General features: G+C 37.1%; 1 protein-coding gene across 4 annotated transcripts in view; it reads left to right on the forward strand.

The window, feature by feature from the left end:
* PIGN (phosphatidylinositol glycan anchor biosynthesis class N) overlaps positions 1-21,501 on the forward strand; it is a 98,697-nt gene that overhangs the window by 53,092 nt on the left and 24,104 nt on the right. For all 4 annotated transcript variants that reach the window (XR_009276953.1, XM_058832863.1, XM_058832864.1 and 1 more), the window contains 8 exons: positions 5,043-5,121; positions 7,227-7,409; positions 10,673-10,809; positions 11,800-11,899; positions 12,011-12,103; positions 13,383-13,474; positions 15,143-15,254; positions 19,331-19,439. Coding sequence is in view for 3 of the 4 variants with exons in the window: in XM_058832863.1 (XP_058688846.1) it covers positions 5,043-5,121; positions 7,227-7,409; positions 10,673-10,809; positions 11,800-11,899; positions 12,011-12,103; positions 13,383-13,474; positions 15,143-15,254; positions 19,331-19,439 (905 nt within the window). In the remaining variant the exon portion in view is untranslated. The remainder of the gene's footprint in view (positions 1-5,042; positions 5,122-7,226; positions 7,410-10,672; positions 10,810-11,799; positions 11,900-12,010; positions 12,104-13,382; positions 13,475-15,142; positions 15,255-19,330; positions 19,440-21,501) is intronic.

A 21,501-nucleotide genomic window follows, 5' to 3' on the forward strand; every position in this document is an offset into this window, starting at 1 on the left:
AAAAACACCAGGCCAGACTTAAATCTGCATTTTCAAGATGACATTTTGCCAGCAGTGGGTCAAATTATTGCTTTGTGGATCAAAGTGGTAATAGTGGGTCCTGTAAGTACTATTTCAGCTGCTTGAAGAACTGCTGGAGTGGAAGCCATCTCTTCTCTGTAGTATGGCCTTCTCACAGAGGGGTGTGTGGCAACAGAGTTTGAACATACTCAGCTGATTCTGTTGCTGGCAATTTTCTCCCATGGGGAGAGAGCAGAGAGGCCCTGGCACCTGCTCCCAGCAGTGTCTGGATGGCAGAAGCCTTGGATGCTCTGCAGGGTGGATAGTGCCCATAGACATGGGCAACTTTATCCTGGGGTGATTTATTTCAGCTTGCAAATCACCCAGGTACTAGGAATCTTCCTTTTGGAGAAGAGGACAAGAACCTGTAGTTACTCAGCATTTTGGCAGAAGAGGTTGCTGGAGTTGTTTGGATAGTGTCAATCTGATGGTTCTATTGCTACTAACAGCGCTGGAGTTAGGAATTTCATAGCAAAGCATGTGAGAAGCTCTGCTTTATGTGGTGTTTAAAGGAAGGTCACCTATACAAAATCCTATCAGGCTTTATTCAAGTGGCCTTGCTCCATCATGGGGTTGTCATAGGGGTCAAGGGATGTGTGTCCATATCCTTTAGCTTTTCAGTTTTCCATCAACAGGAGGAGCTGGTGCTTTCCTCCCTATCTCCCAAATAGCCATTATAAAAAAGTTAGAAGACTGCTGAACAGCTGCTTCTGATTTGCTGCTGGATAAGGGTCATAGAAATGTGATCACTGTGTCTCTTGCGAATTTTGCTGCTCTCAAAGAGTTGTAGGATGTAATTTTCTTTTTTTTTTTCTGATGGGGGGAGTGAAAAGGCAGCGATAAAAGGGTGTAGTTACACGAGCTGACATAGTCAGGTGCATGGGGTTCGTGAGTGTGTAATAGTGAAGCAGCTGAAATTAATTTGTTTTCATCTAAAAATGAGCTAGGTGAAGATCTCAAGTCTGTCTCTTTGTACATTTCATTTGCAGGTCTGTGGTGCTTCCTTGACTTTCATTTTTGGATCTGCAGCATTTTAAGTGTTCAACTAATACAGACATGAAGGGGTTACTTTTGATAGTAGAATTCTGGAAAATTTACTGTGCAATAAAATTACCATAAATCTTTACCCAAATAACCAGGCATAATAAAATTAACAAACTAGCAGTGGTGGATACAGAAGTATTTGCAAGGCATCTCCTTCTGCTCTGAGATTTTTTATTTCATGGTTTGTCTGCAGCATGCTACCTATGCCGTTGGGGATGGTAATTTCTGTGGTGTGATGATAAACAAGACTCATTGGCCAAAGAGAGATCCCTTTGACATTGCTATGGTGAATGTAGTTCATCACAGTCTTGTTGTGAATTGCTGTCAAATAGCTTAGCTTATATGAAGCATGAATGATGTGCTGGAAAGATTAATTTTGTCAGGTACACCTATGACAAGAGTAAGTAACATCTCAGAAGGGAGAGTTTACAAGCACTTGCATGATTAGCCCAATCATCTTGTTTCATAATTAATTATATTTATTCATGGATGAAGCTGTGATTTCTGTCTGGAACCGGGAAGTTAATCTCTGGTAGCCATAATGAAAAATAAAATTACTCTTCCAGAACCACCATCGTTTTCTGTGAAGCATGTAATCTTAAGTCTTTAGAATCTTGATGGTATTGTGAATGCAAGTGTGTTTATAATCTACGTGATCATGGAGTTCTCATTTTTTTCTTTTGAGTTAAACCTCTGAGTACTACCCTTTTAAGTGCATGTGTTTTGCAATAGTTTTAAGAAAAGAAGGGCAGAGTTGAGTCCAATGACTGAATTCTCTTTGTGTGTGCCTCTTAATAGGACAGATATTTTTGTGTTATGGAAAAATACCTCAGGTTTTACTAGGCAAGGCTATTCATCTTGGATTTGTTAGAATTGGATTTTGATGGTGGGTAGCTGGCATACACATACACCCTTGTTTTCCTTCTAGAGTTGAGAATCTTTCTAATAATGATCAGTATGTATCAATGAAGTAAATTCACTTCATTGAATGGATGTGTGTATTAAGAGACCTTGAGAATGCATTGACGTTTGCTAGAGCCTCTGGGATGCCGTATAGTAAAACACCAGGGAAAACTCTGATCAGTTTATTATTTCCTAACACTGTCTTCTACTTGAGACCTTTAAAATCGTTTCAGTCAAAATCAAGTGGTGCTGCCAACAGGCCAAGCTTTAACTTCTCAGATTTAAATTTTTCCATGTGGTTTTGGTTTTTGATAAGTCTTGTAGATTTTATAGAACCAGTATTTCCATGGGTTTTTTTCATAGGCAACTTTCCACTTCTGTTCATGGCTCATCTTTGTCTCTTAAGGCTTTCTGCTACATCTAGGTTTCTTTAAAATCTCTCGTCCACTTTGTCAGCTTCAGGAAGTGAATCAGTGTCCTTAATGGATGATAAACTGCTTATGGTGAACTACACCCATTCTTTAATTGAGGGATTATCAGCCTATTTTGTAACCTTTTTAGACTGTTATAAAACAATTCTTTAATCACTTCTTTGCTTTTTTGTTTTATACAAAGATAAAAACTATCTTAAGATGATGATCATTCCTTGCATTTTCGTAGTTATATATGAATAGTTCTTAGTTTCTGGTGAAATTAATGAATTTTACAAAAACAATTGTTAGACAATTGTAAATTCAACCTCTTGTAAATTATATATATAGAAGTAAGGTAGTATGTGTGTTATGATGTTAACTGTTGAAAATTAACAATGCAGCTGTCAATGGCAACCCTACTTGACAAAATAATTACTTTCAGTGTTTGACTTTCTCAAAATTTTACTGTTTGAAAACCCCATTTATTCCTTATACCATCCATGTACAGAGATCTTAGGTGCTATCCTCTAAGAAGGAATAGGTGAAGACTATTGTTCATTAATAATATAATAATTCAGTGAGAATAAAAAGATAATAAGTGGGTTATAGCTAAATGACTAAAGATATGAAGTAAAATATAATTTTGGCTTGGAAGAAATTTGCATTGAATATGACAAAGATAGAATTCATGGAAAACAGTATGTGTAAAACAATAAAAATGAGACAGGGAACATAGGAACATCTTGAATGTATTTAAGTCCTAAATAAAGCTTCTGAATATTTATTCCAGATTTTTTTTTTTTAAATCCTTACCTAAAAGCTGAGGAATCTTTTTCTTTTTCCTTTTTTTTTTTTTTTTCCCTCCTCCTGTTAATCTCCACACATGGTGAAACTGCCACCTCAAGTAGGTGTTTTGCTCTCGATCCCCAACCAAATAACTTAGGAATATCTGAGCACCACAGATTTCCTAGAGGCAGTGCTTGGGTCTGGTTTTCCTCCTTTAAGAATTGTTTCTAATTATAGCCCTCAGCCTGTGGAGATGTAAGGTTGGCTTCCATAGGGACAAGTCATGAAGGTGCAGAAAAAAAACAACATTCACTTGGCTATTTTTCAAGTCTGGTTTCTAAAATCCTCTGCTTTCCCCTCAAAGTTAAGGTCATTGCCATGACCTTCTGACCACTTTTTCTCCCTTTTTTCTTTTCCATGGGACCTATTTCTTCCTACTTGTTTATGGATACCATCCATCAATTATTTTCTAGATTGCAAATAGACAAACGTTTTCTTAATACTGTTGCTTACTCTTCTCTTACGTAAGATTAATTGCTTTTCCAATTATTCAGTGTTCTGAAGATAACCTGCATGATACTGCTGTGCCCTGAACTTAATGAAATAGCATCAAAATATACCAGGATGTTACTACTAATAAAAATTTAGTTTGTTGAGGCGCAGAATACTTGTAATATATTTCATGGCTCAAAGGATGGTGTGTATATATTGCTGATGTTCATAGCCGTTTGGGAGCTGCAGGAATGAGCATTTCCATGCAGCAGCTGCATAAAATCAAGACCGGCCCCCGTGGTTCAGCTGAGTGACCACATAGGCAACTGCTGCTGATTTAAATGGTGGGAGTGACCTGATCTGGTACTGCCTGAAACGTGAGGTTGGTGGTCCTGTTTGAGGTGTGTGAAGGAGCAGGTGGGAGGGAGACAGGCATGTAACTGGGTCCTCTTGTGCTGTGGATGCTGAGAGCTGGTGTTGTGCCAGTGCCATGTTGTGGAAGGTGTGAAGGAAACCTACTGTGTGCATTCCCTGGCTGTCAGCTGTGGCCCATGGGGTGTGCCTTGGTGCCTGAAATGACAGTGACTGTGTTGTGGCTTATTACTCATCCAGGGTAAGCCTGGGATTCTCAGGCCTGCTGCTGTCCCTAAACGTGGAAAGAAAATGGTACAAGAAGAACCAGCTCCTTCTCCCTTCATTTGATGGAGTTTGGTTGATGGGCTTGTTTGTTCTTGTTACTACTTTCTGTAAGGGAAGAATGGTAGCAGTTGTTGAGGTTGATGATCACATTCATTAAAATCAAAGAGATTTTTATCACTGACCTCAGTGTAGCCAGGTAACTGTGTTATCCTCTGTTCTGGGGACTCAGCTAATAGCTTCTTGAGTGACAGGAGATATGGTCATACTCTTCAAAGGGAAGATAGTTAGGCATCATCTACTGTTAACGTGGAATGTGAGCAAATCATTAAATGCTGTCTTATAAACTGCTTACAGCCATATGCAAACCAATTAAATTGCTTAATTTTTGTAAGTGCCATGCCTCTTGTCCAGAGCAATGGTCAATAATAATGCACAAGGGAGATAATTTTCAGTGCTATTACATGGGATCAACTACATAAAAGAAATGTCTATTAATGCAGAGATTTTGAGATAAGTTAAAAAGCAGCTGTGTTGACACATGTGAAGATGAATGCAGAGGAATAGATTAGTCTCAATTACCTAATTGCTTCTAATGAAGTTCAGAATATTTTGGTTTCATTACAGAGTAGTTCTTTTAATTGCAAAGTTAATTTTTTCTGCTCATGAAATGGTGAAACATTAATATCTCTTTATATTGTTGTACAGATCGCTTTCTGCTTCTGAACAGATGAACTTTTTAAAAAAAATAAGACTGTATATTCAGCAGCAGAAGTACGATGAAGCGGTAAGTCTGTTTTTGTTATATGTAAATATTTTGTTTTCTTTAAATTGAAATTAACTGAGAAATAAAGCTTTTTTCCTTCATTATGATGTACATCTCATTAACTCAAAACCCCACTGTAAGTCTTCAAAATTTTGCATTTTGGTACCAATAAATAATACTGACTTGCTGTGTTTTTTCTCATACTTCTTAAACTGTTTGTCACTATTTCATAGTATAATGACACATAGTGTGTGGTTTTTTTCCACATTAGAAAATGGTAAATTGAGAGATAAACTGAGAAATGTAGTTAATGTTGGCACTATTTAGACTTTTAGACTTTTAGACTGCATGAAAAAAGTGTGATATCACTGCATCATGGATCCTGCTTTACCTAATCCTTTTTTTTTTTACCTGAACCAGCTGTTCTTGGTTTACTTTCACATTTCAGTGTGCCAGACTGGGAGCTGTACATGGAGTTACGCTTCCCAGTTCCAGTGTTACTTTCCTAAGCATTTGCTAACACTGTGTGACAAGGTACTTGATGGGTGCAGTTCACCAGTGCTTGTATTCTGATGTTCACAGAAAGAATTTGTAGAGCTAAATTATACCAAGAAGCCTTTAATTTTAACAGGTTTAGTTCAGTCATTGATTTCTGTGTTAAAAAATACATGAGAATATTGAATATGTATTATATTTAACCTGCCAGATGCATGGAAGAGTTCCATTATGTGTTAGGGTTCAGTTCTTTCTTCCTAATATAATTCTTAGGGTAATAAATTACTATTTTATGTACAGGACAGCTAAATCTATTTTATGCCATTTTTACTTGCTTTGTTGTAAATTGGAAATAGTTCAGCTTAAATAAATAGATCTATATTGCTGTTTTTTTGGGAGAAGGTTTTCTTTTTGGCTTCCTAATTCTTCTACATAGCTGTCACATTTACTGATAGGAGACATTTCACACATTTCATGAGTAGAACCTGTGATTTTGTGTTGTTGCTTTTATGTAAATTTTACTCCTTCGTTTGAGTGCTCCAGATGTTTAAGTTCACTCCTGATTACTCACACATCAGACTTGTGCCTGTGCCCTGTATATATGTATCCTCTCCATCCTTATTGCAATGCAGAAAGGTTCTTCCATTCCCAGATCCTGGTATGTGGATGATTCTTTGCCTGAACAAGGAGTTGAACCTCAACTCTTTGCATTGCAGATATGCACTCATGATTGTATAGAATAGATATCTTTTTGGAGTGAGTTTGCCCATTGGCAGACTTGTGATCTCTTCAGTAGTTGCTGTACCTTTTTCTGTTTAATCCCAACTGGACACCTGCGCATATAAAAAAGCTTCATTGTGTATATTCAGCTTCTTACTGTACTCTTCCAAATCACACAGGCGAGCTTCCCATCTTTGGGTAAATCACAGGGTCAGCACACCCAAATGACATGGTGGGAAAACCCACAGTCTTTACCATGGTGTCTCCCCAGTGCAGGTATTGAGTGAGGGGACCTGTGATTACACTGGGTACAACCATTATTGTTTCCAAATGATTTATGTCCTGAGAGCTACAAGCAGCTGCTTTGTAAATGCATCTGAGACTCCAGTTCAGTCTATGAATTCAGTGGTGGTGCTTGCAGTATTAGGTACTACTGAAGTGGAGAACATCAAAATCCAGGAAGGGAATACTTCAGGTTGTGGAGAGTGACCATATTTCAGCTGCATCCATAATCCTCCCCCTGTGTGTAAATGTGCCTTCAGAAGCACATTTTAAGGGGGTAACTTAGACTGGAATATGTACAGTCAGATGTTTGTGGGAAAACCAAATGGCATGCTTGGTAGTAGGTGGTGTTCAAGGTGTGCTATCTGTGTGGCTTTCACCACTGTCATGGCCAGGGAGGATGCTGAAGGAGCCAGGTGATGGTTGACTTGATATCCTGCAGGAGTCCCAAGCAGCATGTACTCCAGCAGTTGGTGCTGGTCAAAACACTGTGCCTGAGCATGGAGAGGACACATATGCCAGGAGTGGTGGAGCTGCTTGAGCTCCAGCTGCTGTCATTTAGGCTGACTTGTGGAATGGGGAGCTCACACTCTTCTCATACATTACTTAAATGTTTTGTCTGCCTCCAGGTATCCCTGTGCAAAACCCTGATTAACCTTGCCTTGGAAGGCTTGTCCTACTACCATACGTATGATCGCTTATTCCTGGGTCTAAGTATCGCAGTGGGTTTTGTGGGCTGGACAGCTTACGTGATTTTGGTCATTATCAAGGCCCATACCAATTTGACCAAGACTGTCCAAACTAATAAAAAGGTAGGTCGGAAGCATTCAGTTATTTTTTTTTCTATCAGTTTTCAGTGTTACATGTATGCTAAGTGACTCTGTGAAGGATAAATTGAATACCTTACTCTTCTTTTGACTTAATGTGGAGACTGGCAAGCTGTTGAATTTTCCAGCTACTGTAATCCTGTGTAGTGTTGCTGTTAAGTCCTTTAGTTACAATCAGTATTCCTAAGATGTGTAAGTCTGAGTCTCCAATACTGTTTCCTCAATTTTTCTTCCTACAGCTGTCCATTTGAGATACTACCGCAAGTGTGACAAAACATAGTGATTTAAAACCATTAAAGGGTCTGTCTTTAACCACATTTAGTTTTCCCAGGTTTAATTAACCAGGTTTAATTTTAGGTATTAACAGCACTCTTTTGTAATAATAATTATTTGGAAGAATACAGATTTCAGGCTTCCAGTTTCATTGATGTTCTTCACTGTAAGGCCAAAAAAAAAACCCAGCATGTAAATTATTTTATTCCTGCTGTCTTTGGAAATTTTACATCTGTTCTCAGAAACTGTGCAGTCTAGTTATGGCATTTTTAAAATGTGTAGCCTATTTTGGTAGAAGGTGAGGTGTGGTTTCACAGAACAGTGTTCTCTTGCTCTTTGCAAGTGTGCAGCAGAAGATATCAAAGATGAAGGAAGCTCTTGTTGACAAGATTACTATGGTTTAAGTTTTCACAAAGTATAAAATCCTAAGAATTTATTTTCAGTCATTCACCAGGAAAAGAGAGACCTCATAAAGGTGAATAAGCAAAAAGCTAGCGTTTCGCTAGAGAAGGGTTGAAGCATTTGGAGGGAGGGGAAATTCCCCCAAACTTCAATAATTTGTTTCAGAATAAAATGAATTGTTTCTTTTTGTAATGTAGGTGAGAATGAGCACTCATGTAACATCTTTACTGCCTCAGAAAATTCCTATCATGGTATCTTGAGGTTTTTCCTACAGTTTGAAATGAGATAGTCTTGACCTTTAGTGAAATGCTCAAACAAAATTAAAATGGAAAATATTCATAAGTGCTGTACTGCATGATTTAGGTTTTCTTTCATCAAATAACTGAGAGGAAATAATCCAAGATGCATGTTATGTTAGATACAAACAAAATAATTACAATAAGTAGGCTGAGTATCAGGCATATTAATAACTACATTAAGGAAAAATTTGCATTCGTAGTTGACATACATTTTAATTTGGTATATTGATTTTACTTGTTGAAGGCAAATTTTATGCTAGTGACACTGGCAGAAAAATGGTTAGATTTCTTAGTTATTTGTCTTTAGAATTTCTCTTTCTTCAGTTTTCAAAAGTGGCTCTTTTCTGTAGAAACCTTTTTTAGTGTTTGTAAATACTTAGAGAATCACAAGGTGATGCTAATGCTTCATATATGGAAGTATATTTGGTTTATAGCTTATATTGGAGCAACTTAAAGAAATTTGCTGAGAGACTGATCTACCACTGACAAATAGTCTCCTGCAAAGCACACCCTTATAAAATCAAGAAGCCTCTGAGTTATGAAGCTGCACATCTTGTGTATATAATTTTTAAAAGTTTTTGGCTTCTGTGTATGAAAAAAAACCAAATTTTTTTTTCTTTTGGTGTAGAATGTTGTTTTGCCTAGCAAGAAGTATAACATTTTAATTTATTTTAAGCATTCACAGAAATGCAAATCTGGTTTCCATTTTCAATGCATGACTGACTATATTGAACTCTTTAATATTTGTGTCGCTATATGGAATAAAATGTTGATTGTGTGTGTTTACTCATTCAGTGATAAATTATACTGTGTGCATATCATATATATGCATATTCATTCTGTCTATATGTCAGCAAATGTAAAATTTAAAACTAATAAAGCAAAATTGCCCTAGGTCAGCTTTCTATATGACATATCTTTTCTTAGTCTAATGGTATATCTTAGCAAAAATTCTATTTTAAAAATAATTTAGAACTTGCATTTGCTGTCAGTTTAGATCAAGGCAGATGTACATCAGTTAGAGGGAGGGGGAGCCAGAAAATATGCTAATCCATCTAGGTGAACTGATAGCTGATTGTCTCTTCTTCTCAGCATATTTAACACAGTTGTGTATCTGTCTACCTAACTCTTTCAAAAAATTAGCATTTGTGCAGAAGAAAAGTGTCTTTGTCATTGCCTATACTAAAGCTGCCTTTGCTATGTCAGCTTGTAATACATACAGATGAAATTGTTTATTTAAAACTTGTACATAATCTTCCCTTACCAGTAATTCTTCTGATATCTGGATGCCCCTGAATAAAGAAGAATAGTTCAATGACCAGATAAAAGGCAGATGCAGAGTGACTGTTTAATGTTTCTCTTCGCACAAAAAAGAGATTTCTGCTATCTGATGGTTAAGGATTGACCTGCCTATATGAGATAACCCATTTTAAAATTTTTCTTCTCTCTTTGATGTTTCTCCTTAAGAGTGCTCTCAGTCTGAGAGTGTGTTTCCTTAAGTACACATAATGTTCTAACTTTTTATATAGTTTTTTCCTAAGAAAAAACCCAAAGCAGTACCAGTAGGTTAAGATGAAATATAGTAACAGTTGCAGCTATGCTACCTCTTAGTGCAACACTAGTCCTCTGTTGTATTTTGAAATTGTGGGTTCTTTGAGGAAGGCAGTTCCTCCTGTGGAAGGTTGGTCATGAGCCTCCTTTTGTAGATGTTCCCAGATCCTGAATAGTTGTGGGTTTTTTTCTGGTAGAAGGTAATGCTTAATATTTTGATTTAATTAGTTCTCTTACAAATGACTCAAGCAGGAGAAGGAAATGTGCTGATGGAATTTTCATTAGATGCTTTGACTGTTAAGACTATGAACTTGAACTCAGTAGGTTATATTCCAAGTCTGTTTCTAGAATCTAAATTTGAGAGATCTTTTTCCAAAACCCCTTAGCATCTCTGGCTTCAGATGGATTCCAAGTATCAATTGAACATAAATAGCATTGCATACATTGGGCTTCCAGGTTGTACAAGTATGTCTTTCCCATGCAGATTTTACTGCAGGACCTTTTGAAGAGACCTTTTTAGAATTAGATCTTCAAATCCTACTGTTGTTTTTTTCAATTTGTCTGACAACTTTGTCTAGAGTTGCATAGAGACACATGGCAGCTTATGTGGCTGTGTTAAAGTAACATTTGTTTTACTGTGTAAGTAACAAATGGAAAATAGAGAGTAGTTTGAAACGTTTTATTGCTATTACAAGAATGTTTGTCCAAACTTTTGTATTTCAGAAATCTACTGTTCTCTTCTATGGTTTTGTCTCTGCTGGAATGATAATAGCTTTTTTCCTGTTGATTCAAACATGTCCTTGGACATACTATATATACTGTCTCTTGCCAGTGCCAGTATGGTATGCAGTTGTGAAAGAGTAAGTAAAGGATGCAATTTACTACTACTGTTTTATAAGACCAAGTCTGGACTTCCTTTTTGTAGATAATTTAATTTTTCCCATAAATTTGGGAGAAAAAGTTAGGTACAATTCTATTAAACTTCCTTAAGTGTTTCCTGAGACATTCCAAAGGATTCTGGTTTATATTTCAGTTGACATAATGAGTAGTGTCCAAACTGACCTGATACAGCTGCCAATTCTAGAAGGTGTCTCTTCTATTAGCAAAAATAAATTAAACTATTTTCATGTAAACATATTTTTAGTACTCTTGTAACTGTTTAAAAAGAGTGCTAAGATCTTTGCAAATACCTGTAGCAACTGGCTTGTTTTGCAGAATGGTCCTGCAAAGTGTCAAGTCTGTGGAACACCAGCTACTTTGGGAGAACACATGCTAGTCATGTTGAGGAATGTGCTCCCATATTGAAATATATTTGTTTGGGTCTCCTTTTACTCCAGGCCCAAAAATACTTGTTATCTTCTGATTCATTTTACTTTCCTGACCTACTGGCAATTTGTAGATACCAACTCAGTATTATTCAGAGAAAATGAGACTAACTGCAGTTAGATAATGAGCTGTCTCATAAAGCACAGGAAAAGCTAACAAGGAAAGTTTTTCTCTCTAAAGCTTTTGAATGTTTCATCAGTTATGACAGACATTAAGCACAACATAACCAAAAATATTCGTATACTCAGAGTCAATTTGGGTAGTGAATAATCTGAAGCTTGTCCAAACACTGAAGATGTGCCAAATATGGGAGGAAAAAAGCGGGCATGTTTTATTGTAGGTTTTCTGTCAAGTAAAACTGGGCAGAAGGATCATGTGGCCATCAGCCATGGGGTCTAGGCAGGACCAGCAATACCTCTAACTTTCTTTGTGCTCTGACCCCATCCTTGCCCTGTAGAGATAAAATTCTGTGTTATTTCTGGTTTTTTTTAATAAATGTTATCTTGTTCCAACATTTTGAACAGAATCCCTGTCATTCAAGACCTTGCAACAAATGTTTTGTCACTTCATATTGGTCAATCTATAGGATTCCTCTTGGTTTGTATACTGGGAATTGAAATACTAGTAAGTATTTTATCCTTATATATCAACAGGGTATCTCATTTCTCATATTCTACCTCTTGGAGGAATTAATATGTTTGATTTTCAGTCCTCTCTTGCATTTTTTTTAATTAGGTGTTCAGTTTTTTCTACCGTTCTGCACTTACTGTTGGCCTTCTTGTCTTTGCTGGCTGGCCAGTGATCACACAGCTGTGGATTCAAGCTAAGGTATTGTGTTGCTTTGGTGAGCAGCTGGATTGCATCTTAGGCTGTTGGGAATGCTTTGGAATGCTGCTTTAGATTCTTATTCAATTATGCTCTTTTTCTGATCTCGCTCATAAGCTTAATGTAGCAAAGCAAGGGAATTTAATATGATCTGGATAAGACCTGTTATACAGCATAAGTAATAAGAGTGTTTAAGAGTTTTGGGGTAGCTATGGGTTAATTATCATTTTTTTGTTCTTGATGACTAAAAAATGTTTGACTCAATCATATGAAATGCACACCACTTATCAAACTGTTGTAGTGACTATGGTGTTGACATGTAGGATTGGTGAAAGTGTCACTGTTTAACTAATATGATTATTTATTAGAAAAAAATATGGAAGATATATGGAAGAAAGGCAGTTGTCAACTCATTGTCCACAATCAGCTGGGACACACTGTTCCTCAGAGGCAGCTTTCTGTATTGTTTTTCCTAGGAAAAGACCTCCACTTCCATGAAGTGGCATGATATTTAATTTAAGAGACCTTTCTTCCATTAATTGATTCCAACATCTCTTATTTCAGGGGATACCTAAAACCTAGGGTTCTGGGATAGAGAAAAGGAGTCAAATTGTTAAGTCCTGCTCTCCAGGAACTGTCAAGATGGAGGCTTATATTTGTTAATTTAAAATTTTTTGTTCTGGTTGAGTATTCAAGTAACTTGTCTTAAAGCTGGATATGCATAGATGATGTTTTGTAGCATGAAATTTCCTTTCAGGGGTGTGAATTTGACTTGAGCTTGAAAAATTTAAATTATGCAGCTCTTAATGTTTTTAGTTAAATAAAACACCTGGGATATGGAGGTTTTTTTCCTCCTAGCAAAGAATTTCAAGAACTACTTAGATGATTATGGTGGCTAAATCAAATGGTGTAGAGATGCGAAGACTGGATAATGTTAACATATTCTCAGAGTATTCTCTCTCAGTGCTGATTAATTACCTGGTGCAACCTTCTGAGGATATTAGTTTTATGCCTTCCCTTCTTAAGGTCAATTGTCAGATTTCTGGTGCCTACAGTATGTGTGAAGACCACACTTTGAGAAAATGCTTATAAGTGTAACTTACCTTTAATTGTCATTATGTTTGGGATTTTGACAGCTATATAAATGAAATTCTTTTCTGTATTAAATTGAAGTGCTTTAATCCCAGTGTTTTATTTAATGCTAGTAGCTGTTAGTAGTTCACTGAAGTATTTCTTTATGATTTGGCAATTGTCTGTCCACATGACCTCTTTCTTTTTTTAGACAAAAGCATTGATCTGGACTCTCCTGTGTGCACTCCTGGCAATATTTCCATTAATGCCTGTTGTAGGAAGAGAACCAAACATTCCTCTGGTGTAAGAATCTCATCTTGTTCTTTAAATTTTTTATTCCGTCTTTGATTCAAAATTTAGGCTGCCTTTTGGTATGTGTGAGGAATTGCATTATTGAAAGCTGGCTGAGACAGGAGTTGAAATTCAGAATTTATATAACATGATTATACATACCTCAGTTATTCACTAATGAGAATGAGAATAGACTTTTAATCCTTTTGCCACATCCATTTGGTCTTTCTGTTATTCTGTAATTTCTTGTCAAGGGAAACATTTCTCACAATACAAAAATTTGCACATTTTACAGGAAAATAAAGGGGGTCATTAAAGGAGAAGCTTCAGTGGGGTGCAAATATGGTAAACAGCACTATCATATGTGAATAAAAATTTAGTCAAAAGCAATATACTTTTGACAGCATCTTTCAGAATTTGTCCGTGCAATTTTGAACAATCTGTGTTTGAATAGCACTCTGTACCTAATGAGATATTCTGGGAAATAAAGCAAACAGGATAGGCAGAGCTCTCTTCTTCCTTTGTGTTTCCTGTGTCTCTTCTTTTTCCACTTCTGCTTCTCTGTCCTGAATCTTCTTTTCTGGTATTGCTTGTCTGATTTTCTACAGTTGTTGATTTGCACTGTTTTTCTAGTACATCTTTATCTGTCCCTCTCCTCTTGTGAGCCACTCTTTGGTCATAGGAGTGTTTTCTCATATCTGGATGCAGTCCAGGTGGTTGGCCTGTGGTTAGGCTTTGTAGTTACTGCAGAAAGAGTGAATTTACCTTAGGGTGCAATGGCTCCTGCTGGCTGGTAGAAGATACTGTGCCTCAGCAGAGCCAGGATGCCTGATCCTCAATGAAATATGGGATTTGAGCAGTAATATGTGATTGCAGGTAGAATTACGAGCCCAGATATTTCCAAGATTATTGACATTCTGCCTCAATATTTTTCATTGTTTTATAAATCTATCTGTTGAAAAACCCGTCTTAGTCTCGATCCTTGGGCACTTTAGAAATATTCAGCACAGATTTGCTTTGACTGTGTTACAGCCTCTCAGCTGTATGCATTTCTGCTAATCCAAACTATTTTGGTTTTTCTGTTCTTTAGAACATATGTGCACAGCTTAGAAATCAAAATGGAATTAAATTACCTACAGATCTTTCTCTCTGACACTTCTTTATATTCACCTTGCCCAGGCTGTACATCTTTCTATTTATTCTTTTGATGAAACATTGTACCTTTGAAACACTGTGTTTGAAACTTTTCGAGGGAGGTTTTGAAGCTGGAAAGGTTTGAAGCAGCAATTAAAAATAAATGTATGTGTGACACTTCAGGATGTTGCAGATATGTTGATGCTGGGGGAGAAGATACTTTAGAAAGCCAGTGAGAAATAGTTGTTTCTCCTTCTTGGGCATTGGTGCTATCTGTCAAGTTAGGGCTTTTCAGCACATTAATAAAACTTGTATGGTAGTAGCAGGGAGCTCCTGACTCAGCTTGGTCATAAAAAGGAAACATGGGGGTGAAAACAGGGTTAGATGATCCAGGAGGAACCTGGAGACACTGAATATTCAGGATAGATAAGTACTCCTGGGATTGAATCTAGTGTGGGATGTCAAGTACAAGAAAACAGTGTACAGTAGCAAAAGCAATTTTTTATGATGTTTTCTGGGATTTTATTGTTTTGTTTGTTTTTGCAGTATAGCAGCTGGTTTGCTGACCCTCTTGATATCTTTCTTCTCGTTGGCATCTCTTTGTAAAAATGAAAATAAGTACAGAGATAATGAAGATCTGAAAGTATATTTTTATCAGGTCAGTTGTTACTTTTCAGTAATTCTGAATGTTAGAGGGTTTTTATGTGCAAATTTTTTACTTTCTAAGAACATATTTCTACCAAGGCCACAATATTCAAGAAAAAAATGATTGTTCCTAAGAGTTTTCTCCTTGGCTATTTCAAGAGGACCATGTGCACATATTTAAACATCATCATGCTGTGTTCCCAAAAGCCCATCCTGTGCATAATTATAATGATTGATATAGATGTGCATACAGATTTTGATGCTCTGCTTGGAGAGTTTGAGAGTTTCTCCTGCCTTTAGCTTGTTTATACCACTTCCAGTGACCTTTGCAGTAGTTGCATGTGCACACTAAGGACAGGCTTGCTGGTTCGGGGGGCTGAACTAGTTCCAGTTTCTGGCTGTAGAAGAACAATTTGAGACTGATACTGAGCTGGTTTTCTGTTGGTTAAGTCTTCTTTCAGGTGAATTATAGCTTTGTGAAATAGGTAGGTTTTTTCATGCTTGGAGCTAATTAAGTTGTAGAAAGCTTTAAGATTCTAATAGTACCTTGCATGTGTGCTGTCCTCCTTTTATTATTTTTTTTCTTTCCCCCAACCTATTACAAGATAATAGTTTTATTTCAGAACCAGCTTTATCTGTTATGATTTAGTGTGTTCTGGAGTTTCTTGCTGAGCAAAGCAATGCACTCATTATATTAGTGATTTAGGTATGGAGCTCAAATTGGCTGAAAGGAGGAAGGGAAAGAGTAATGAATGCTTAAATGAGTTTACCTGAGTGTGAATGCATGTAAAATGTGATGGTGATGTCTCTTAATTTTTTCAGCCTACATTTGGAAAAGAGATGTCAGTTCCTTTCCTAAGCATTTAGAAGACAAATTTCCAGTATACCCTTGGCAATGGTTTTCTTGCTGGAATGCCTGAAAAAAGCTAACACTGGGTAGGAAAGTGAGAAAGCAGCTCAGTCAGCAGTTGGCCAACCTCAACTCACCACACAACTGGTGCAGCATCTCATGATGATGAAGAAATTGATCCATAGTAGAAAGAGCAAACTTAGAGAATCAGGAAATTCACTCACAGAGTGATACTGAATTAGATGAAAATGTTCTGCCTGATTATTCTGGAAGTAACATCTTAATTTTTCTCCCAACTTTTAAGGAGGTTGTAAAGTTCCTCAAATTTCCCCTTAATCAGAAGTTATTTTACAATAGTGACATCTAATTACTAGTCTCTATTAGATTTTTGTTTCCATACCTTAGTTGGGAATGGAAAATATGGGATCCACCATTCACATTTTGGTTAAGGAAAGGATTTGGAGGTGAGATTATTCAGATGTAGAGGGATAAAAGGACATTACAAAGGCATTATATGTGTTTCTAAATAAATATCTTGTTTTGAGGTTATGTTGCATTTAGTTGCTTTGAAATGTACAGGAATACAAATGGAAAATGCTTATCAGAATACTGGCATTTCTAGGCAATGGAATTCCCAAATTCTACTTTTATATTTTCCTTTGAGTTGGACTTTTCAGTGGGAACAGGAAGGGGTACTCTTCAAAAGTACTCATTTTGGAATCCTGAGTTTTGATTTACACCTCCCAGACAGTTTTAAAGGTGAGATGAATCCCCTAGTCAGGGGAAAATACCTATTTTGCAGTGACAAATAGTGATCAGGCCACTGACATTCAGATGGATAAGCGCACTCAATCAGGTTCCTGCTCTGCTTCTGACAAGGGATTTCTTAATAGAAGGTTTTGCAGGTCCCCCATAAGTGGTGTTTGGAGGCAGACATCAGAAGTTATGCTTTCCTCTGATAATGCTGTTACTTAATGTTTGGGGTCACTGATGAGTTAAGCCTAAGCCAACCAAAACAATTCTTTGATATTGTGATCTCTGGGAGGTTATTAAGGCTTCAATAGTGATGAAAACAGGAGTCATTCCTAATCCATCAGCTAGACTGCATCAGCTGCATTGCTCACTATATAACTTAATTTTTTGCTGGAGAGAGCAGCAGTTTCTCTTTGCCATCTGTTTCATAGGTGATGTCCAGTTTCTGCCACATTACTGAATCATGCTATTGGTTGATCACGTTGGACCAGGTTGTTATTCCCAAGATGCTTGGACATCATGTGTGTTCACAGTGGTCAGTTTATTAGTTTCCTCCTCTAAATTAGAATTATAGAATAATTTTGGTTGCATAAAACCTGTAAGATCAAGTCCAGCCATTAACCTAACACTGCCAAGATCATAACCAAAATATGTTCCTATGTGCAACATCTACATGTCTTTTAAAGTAGAAGTGAACAGTAGGAATCCATGTCATTCTGGTGGAACCAGGGAACAGGAAATGTGTTTTTAACCAGCCTTGTGCCCAGCTGATGATGCTGGTTCTTCTGCTGTTCTGCCTATGGATCCTTACAATGTTTGATGCTTAGGAGGCTCCCAGCCAGAGCTGCTGGCAGTGTTGGGACTGCAGGTGTCACCCTTGGTTTCTTTGTAGCTGTGACCTATGGTATGTGTATCTGAGACCTGCTCTTATGTTGTTCAAAAATTATCTCTGAACATTGGAGAGGGTTATGAAGGTTGAAGTGGGACAGATTCTTAGCTGGAGAACTCTGCATCTCCAAGTTTCTTCTGCCTGGTTCCGCAGTCCTGGAGATGTTGGTGGAAGCCAAGAGCAGTTTGAATGTTACTTAAAATGTGAAGACAGATTCTCAAAAGCACATGCTGAGCCCTTCCCTGGACACTAGCATAGATTTAGCAGCAGTACACTGTGCTTGCTAATGTTCCTAGGCCATCACAAGTCTTCCAAGGCACAGAATATATTATGGAGGGTGACACAAAGTCAGTGCAAAGTGACCATCAGTGTCTAGGGGATATCAGAGGAATTACCAGAGCTTATGACACTAAAAAGAACTTGATAAGATATATCAAAGGGCATGAATACAGCCAGGTGTCCAAATTAAACATCAGAGGTCTAAAAGGTCCTATTCCCTGAGCTTTTGGATGCTTAATGTTTTGCCCTTGTTTTTTGATGTCACAGAGAAATATGAGATACATGGTCTTGTGGCTTGAAATGAAGTAGAAGCAGCAGATACTGGGCACCTGTGAAACTTGTCAAAAAAGAATGCTGATGCTAAATGTATCCTCTGGGCTGATCCCACTAGGTATCACTGCAGTCTACAAGGGAAATAGCAGCTATTCATACGGTACAAAGTGATGAATGTGAATGGTGTAGTTGCTGTGCACTAAAAAGCCACAACTGCAATAACATCTTGTAATGCAGTTTTAAAGCACATGTTTGCAAAGTACTGTGCATGCTTGATTTGCCTTTTAGTGGAACTACAGAGTTGTGAATAAATAGCAGTAATTGAAAACTTGGCTCAAGCATTTTCATGGATAATTTTCACCTTTCAAAAATAACTGAGTCATGGGGTAATTTTCAAAAGGTTTTCTGTACATACTTGATGACTGAATGGTGTCTCTTGAATTAGTCAAAGAAAAAACCTCTCCTGTTTCTCTGCTTCTGCAAGGCAGAGGGCTCTGCTTGAGGTGGTTCAGTCAATTCTGTTGGGGGGCAAAAAACCCAACAACTTCTTTCTGTCTCTTAAAAGCCACCTCCAGTTTGTTCTGCTGCTACTTCTCTTCTTACAGGAGCCTTCCCCTTCTCCCTGTACCTGATTCTGTAGTAAAGCCAAAGGCTCTGCTTGTTCTTGGTGGCTGCTGTTTGAGAACAAGAGCCCCTTGAAGGACTCCGGGGGTGTGTGTTTTCTGTGGTTTGCAGGAATGTTTAAATAGTTACTCTTGACAAAGAGCATATCATGTCAAATCAGTGGTCCAGGTTACTTCTGTACACTATTTTAAAATAGCACAAATAAGTAATAGGACTGCTAATAAAAAGTAATCTAGGAGAAGTTTTGAAAAGTTGGTAATTGTAAGTTATAAAAAGTTACAGATTTTGACACTGTCATTGACTTCCTGCTCTTATAGTGATTCAGATGAGGTGTTTATGTAACTCTAAAGCATATTTAGTAAGGGATGGCGAACATCCATACATTAATTTTGTGTTTTATTGCCCAATTTCTTTTTTCTAGATGTTCAGTGTTGCACTTTCGACATATGTTGTGAGCAGTACCCATGACAGTCTTAAGATCAAACAGGGATTACCTGTAATGAATCAAATTATTAGCTGGATGACGCTAGGTAAGAAAATCTTCCTTCTCAAATTTCTATGCTGGCAGTTTGAGGAGTCTGGGGTTGGGTGGGGGATTATGTCACTTTTTCATTAGCATCTTATTTTCTTTTATCTGACTGCTGATAATTCTTCTGTATGTTTGCTTTCCTAAGTGGGTTTTGAAAAAAGTCTTCTAAAATACTATGCCTTTGTAAGTTTGTGGTAAAATGCAAATACCTTTGATTTATAAATAGCTTTATCTTTTATTTTGAGTGTTCTGAATATTTTGAAGACCACTTTTAGGGATATAACAGCATAAATTCCCTTTCTGTTTCACTTGGAAACAGATATAGGTGATCTGATATGTTTTGCTATCAGTCCAGTTGAGCATAGGGAAATGACCCAAGGTTGTTGCCGTAGTTCAATGTAAGCTTGAAACTGCAGCAGATGCCAGTGACCCTTGGGATGTGGAAGTGATTTTGAGAGCTGCCTTGCAAAATACCTGTGAAATAATGATGATAGTGTATGTTTGATATCTGTTAGTATCTAATTATTTAAAAAAATGTAATTTGCAATCTATGAATTTTTTACCACTGAAAAATCTTAGTGTGATTAAAAGGAACAAATGGAATTGTTAGTGGAGTTCTGGAATGCAGTGAAGCAATAACTTTGATATTTAAGCTATAAAATAAAAATAATTTCTATAGGGCTCCATTAGAAAATGTTAAGCATTGTTTATCCCTGAGTGATCTGAAATGTGGGATTTGTTTTAGAGCTAAACATATCCCATATAAAATGTGATAGCAGCTTTTTGCTACAAATCGAGATCAGGAATTTAAGCATAGCTTTATGAAAGAACTGGTGGCCCATGTTACTTACTTGCTGGTTGTATTGTACATTCCTGTACTGGTGACATTGTTTTAACTTAAGCAGATCTTGTCAGTTTTAGCAATCCTGCTTCTGCTTGAGCAAATGGATTCAAGATTAAGTTCAGTGATTGTGATCAGTGTGTGTGAGCAATGCTTTCTTAGTAAAGTATTTTTCTTCAGAGCATTTTCCTTTCCATCATGCTCCCCTAACTCTTTGTAGCCTGCTAAGCTAAATGGGGATCTCTGTGTGGATGAATTTCTTGCAGTTGTAAAGTCAATGAAATCGATGAAGTCCTGCTTGGCTTACTGGAGCAGGAATTGAGTGTAAAGGTTATATTTCTCTCCTGTGTAAGGATGAAAGAGAAACATTTTTCATCTAAGAGATGATTCAGGCAGTCAAAGAGGTTTAGAGTTATGAGGAAAAAGTATATTAGAAATTCTCTTTGTTGTGGGTGATGATAAAAATAAAGCTAACAGTGAAGCAAACTCACTGGTACTCAAAATGTCTACTTGCTGCCACAGTAGTATTGAATATTTTAGCAAAGTCTTTCAGACTGGAAATAATCATTCTAAGTGAATATGATATACAAGATAGGAGCTTTGTGTACTTGCTGAAATTGCTTTCCATAATTAAACACAGAAATAAGCAGGTAAAACACTAAGGCATCCAACATGTCCTCAATACTCCTCTTGAAGAGAAATGCCTTGTCATTACCATAACCAGAACTGGCACCTGCCTTGTTGCCAGTGTGTACCACAAATGGGATACCATAAGAATTAAGGTACCAAACTCTACTGAAGCTTCTCCAAGGTTAGTGGGATTGCAAGTGGTCCAACTCCTCTTTGTCTTTTTGCTCAGCTGTGGAAGAATGGTACTGTTACTGAACTCTCATTTTGTATCTCTGTGTATTTATAAAACTAGAAACACACAGTTATCAGTATTTGTGCATAATAATACTGTTTTATTATTGCGTCAGGATAATAATAATACTTCTGAAGTTTTCTAGGGAATTTTTACCCCCCTTCTCGGCTGTTTATCCTGATTAATATGAAGCCTAACTGTTAAAATTTTAAATTTGACCTACCTTTTTTTCAGGCCTACCTTTTTTTTTTTTTTGAGAAAGACTGGTGTTTGAGGAGCCAGGCAAATTAATTAGTGATGGCTGTGTTCCTTCAGGCTTGTGCCCAAGTGACTTTAGCTGTAACACTCTATGGTTCATAA

Source organism: Poecile atricapillus, chromosome 2, assembly GCF_030490865.1.
Source record: "Poecile atricapillus isolate bPoeAtr1 chromosome 2, bPoeAtr1.hap1, whole genome shotgun sequence".
In the NCBI taxonomy this organism is placed as follows: domain Eukaryota; kingdom Metazoa; phylum Chordata; class Aves; order Passeriformes; family Paridae; genus Poecile; species Poecile atricapillus.